This window comes from Lactuca virosa, chromosome 4 (assembly GCF_052849685.1).
Source record: "Lactuca virosa cultivar CGN04683 chromosome 4, Lactuca_virosa_CGN04683_v6, whole genome shotgun sequence".
NCBI lineage: Eukaryota > Viridiplantae > Streptophyta > Magnoliopsida > Asterales > Asteraceae > Lactuca > Lactuca virosa.
The window spans coordinates 143,336,373-143,340,314 of record NC_136429.1 but is presented as its reverse complement, the minus strand read 5'-3'; the positions used below and the strand labels follow the sequence as shown (position 1 = coordinate 143,340,314).

Here is a 3,942-nt window from a genome sequence, read left to right as displayed (position 1 = left end):
CAACACTCTGATCCAGGATCCAAAAAAAGAAAGCAACCTATCTAAATCACGACAGCACCCTAAACAACCGGTCTAATCACAATTGCATTAAAGGTCTCAATGTATAAATAAAACCATATGAATACCAAAAATGAAGCAATGTACATGTCATCACTCTAATCATCCTGCACAATTGACATTACAGTACTCGTACCTCACTGCCTGCTTCAAAATCCTGCTTCCCACCACCCTGTAACATCAACCATCAAGGTTAAAACCGTAATTACACATAGGTCTATTCCTTTTTTCACATTGAATACGTGGAGCCGGTTTTAAAACCGGGTTCTATTCCTTTTTTCACATAGGTCTCGCTGGCTTTAGGACCCGGTTCAAAACCGGGTTTTTTAATTGAAATAACCGGGTCCTATAAGCTTTTTTGCACAAAATTACGATCGTGGTATCTAGATTCTTTCTCAAGCAGTCTTAATTTACATAGTGTCTACAGGTAACCATGTCTCCAACTCAGGGACAACCATTTACCAAATTTCATTTATTTATCTAATCACTCGTGCATTGGGCGTATATAAATATTTATGAATGAAATAATGTAGATGCCACTTCATGTATCGGAGTATTTTATTTTAATTAATTAAGCAAATCAATACCCAGATCATGCAACGAAAGAAACAAGTTGTGCCATTCGTGTTGTATTAATATATATTGATTCATATGAATAATGTAGAATAGGACATAGAATAATGGGAAATGAGCTGTGGAATATGGGTGAGCAACAACCAAATCTGATTCAGGATCACATTAACATTAACACCAAAACTCCAACTATAACTATGAAGTTTGTAAACAGAGGATACAGACAATAAACAGAGAGTAATTTCTTAGCTTTTGCTTCTCAGAAACAGATGGCTACTATTTCTTCAAACATAAAACCCCATAGTCATGGCCGATCCATCAGCTTACCTTCTACATTATTAGACCAGCACCACGTATTCAATGAATTATACAGATCTCACACTTCTCAAGATGCCACCACATCGTGTTCATCATCATCACTGATAGGCGAGAAGCTAAATTGTCTGAATGATATGTATGAATCCATTCAGCCGTTCCTTACACTGCCATCAACTCAACATTCTTTATCACACGGATGCCTAAAAGAGCAGCTGAACAAATTTTTGGACGAACTTATTGGGCTTTTGGATCTGTGTAGCACAACCAAGGATGCCTTATCTACATCTACGGACTATGCCAAAGATCTCCAGTCAGTTCTACGGCGTAAAAGAGGCGATGTCCATGGGTTAACTTCTTCAGTCAAGGACTATCTATCGAACAGGAGAAAAGTAAAGAAGGCTGTTTATAAAGCATTGTTAGGTTTGCAGAAGCATTATGGTTCTTCAGTAAAAGGCCACAGTAAAACATCAAACGTCAACATATTGAAGGAAATCAGATCAAACACTTTGGCAGTGTTTGAGTCCTTGTTGGCGTTTATTCTTGGATCATACACACCGTCAAGGCAAAAAGGCTGGTTTTTAGTCTCGAAAATGCATCATATAGGCAGCAAGCGTGTGCAGTGTGTTCAAACAGTAAAAGAAAGTGTAGTTCAGAAGGTACACGATGACCTACACACCTTAATCAGAAACAAGAACATAAAATCAGACAGACTAGTTCTTGAGAGTATAAAAAAAGGGCTAGCAGAAATGGAATTCAGCCTCGGAGATCTAATTGACCAATTAGAAGGCCTTTGCAGATGCTTGATCAAAACTAGAGTGTCAATTCTAAATATCATCAACTGTTAGCAATATGTTAACAATCCGTAATGTAGTCATGTAAATAACTTTTTATTTCTAACACATTTTGTAAACATTGAAATACTTTTTTGTGTATATCATGGAGTATAGACTTCAAGTGATTAATAACGGTTTACGGTTTGTATGCATTTGATATGTTCATTACATGTTTATCTCTAAAAGCAACCACTATGGTATGTTTGTAGAAAACGTGGACCGATCCACTGAATTTTCTCCAGAAAGTTGGATTAAGATTTTTTTCCAAGTTGGCATTGTAAGTTAGGTAAAGTCCTTGCCATATTCTCATTAGACTACGTGTACAAATACATGGTTACAAACAAAATCCGGATAATCAAGGGATTGATAAATGGATAAAGATATAATCAAATTGATATACATTCCATATTTAGATTGGCTAATAGCCCCAACAATTTGAGTGAGAGGTGAACCGACAATCAAATTGGATTTGAAGCCGAGGAACAGTTGTTGGGGAAGGCCTTTTGTACAAATTTATCCATATTGATAAGCAAGTGGAACAACATATTAGCAAATCAAAATTTGTGTCTAAATAGCCAGTGACACCAGAAGATGTTAGCATTAACGAGACGTGACACTAAGTACCAAGTGTGTTGTTTAAGTAAGGAGTTATATCCGGTTGTTATGGCGGTATTCTAGTTTTGATATAACATGGAAGATTTAGGACCGGGTGGAATATGAGATATATGAGTATTATTATGAGTGAATAATGGATTGGATTTGACAATGCCACTTTTTGACCTCGTTTTCATAGGATGGTGAATGGGTGGGGTGGGGATAGGAGATAGATATGGGGTGAGTTGGCAGGAGAGGTGGGGTCAGAATAAGAGTTTTGATAAGGAGATAGTTGTATAGAGTGGTTGTTTAGTTGGGCTGTGTTACTTGCCTGAATGTATTGGTTCTAATGAGTGGGTTGCTGCTCATGAGAAGTGGCCCCTAATTGATTGGGTTGGGCGGGCAGAGGCAGCTGGTTCGCCAATGTGATGGGGGTAAGAGAGGTTCAATAATATAGATTGAGAAAGATGATGGATGTGGTTCAATGGTGTGAGGGTAGTGAGTAGTAGAGGAGTGGTGTTAGAGTAAGGAAATCAGTCTTCGTGGAATATATCATGACGAAATATTATTGGTGTGTTGTTGGACAAAGTGTAACATACACTACAAAAAAATGCCAATTAGTGACGAAAACGAAATGGTCACCAACAATAGAAGTAGTCGTCACTAAATAATTTAGTGACCAAACTTTTGGTCGTGACTTTTCATCACTATAGGTCCGTCACAAAAATTGATTAGTGACCAAAATAAAAAAGCGGTCACTAAATAGTTGTAACGCCCGTAGATCCGGGCTAGTCAATTTAGAGATAACAGGGTCGAAAACGACTTTTGGAAAAAAAATTTATTTAGAATAAATACTCTTAACCAAGTTGTAGAATATGTCTCAAGGTTTCCGTACATATAAAGAACGTCGAAATCCGAGTTATAACGAAGAAGTTATGACTCGTCGAAGTTTTACGGCAAAACCGGCACGACACCGGGAGACGTAAATAGTGAATTTACAATAGAGGACTTTTTAGCCTTAGTGATCTAAACAAAAGTTGTAGTATATGTTAAACCGATAACATCCATAAAAAGAACGCCCAAATCTGACTTCGTATGAGGAAGTTATGAATTTTCTAAGATTTGGCATAGCAGTGCACGACCCGAAACTCGAATTTTAGTTCAACCGGTTTTTGGCTTACGCAACCTAAATGAGAGTTGAAGATCTCATTAATAGGAACTTAACGGTAAAAAGACAGACGAAAACGGAGTCCGTATGAAGGAGTTACGAATTCTTCGCGGTCATTTAACAGTCTAAACTCCTCCTACTGTTAAATTTAAGATCGGTCGAAAATTAGCCGACGGAGTCTAAATGAAAGTTGTAGATCTTGATTTTACCTACGCGTAAAAAAAAAGAACGTCGAAAACAGAGCTTGTATGCGAGAGTTATGATTTTTCTAATCGGGAGGTTGATACGCGAGTTTGGGTGACGTGGCACCACCAGAAAGAGGACAGGTGACACCACCAGAAGGCTGCCACATGCACCAACTCGGCGAGTTTGTGTCAAGACTCGGCGAGTCCATCAGAT

At 38.0% G+C, this 3,942-nt stretch overlaps 1 protein-coding gene across 1 annotated transcript; it reads left to right on the top strand.

The window, feature by feature from the left end:
• Positions 1-899: 899 nt before the first annotated feature.
• Positions 900-1,793, top strand: LOC145105151 (uncharacterized). Its single transcript, XM_079042280.1, has one exon. The coding sequence runs from the start codon at positions 900-902 to the stop codon at positions 1,791-1,793; it is 894 nt and encodes a 297-aa protein (XP_078898406.1).
• Positions 1,794-3,942: the final 2,149 nt, after the last annotated feature.

Coding starts and splice junctions, on each gene's coding strand:
- LOC145105151 (XM_079042280.1), top strand. CDS start 900: ATGGCTACTATTTCTTCAAACATAAAACCCCATAGTCATGGCCGATCC.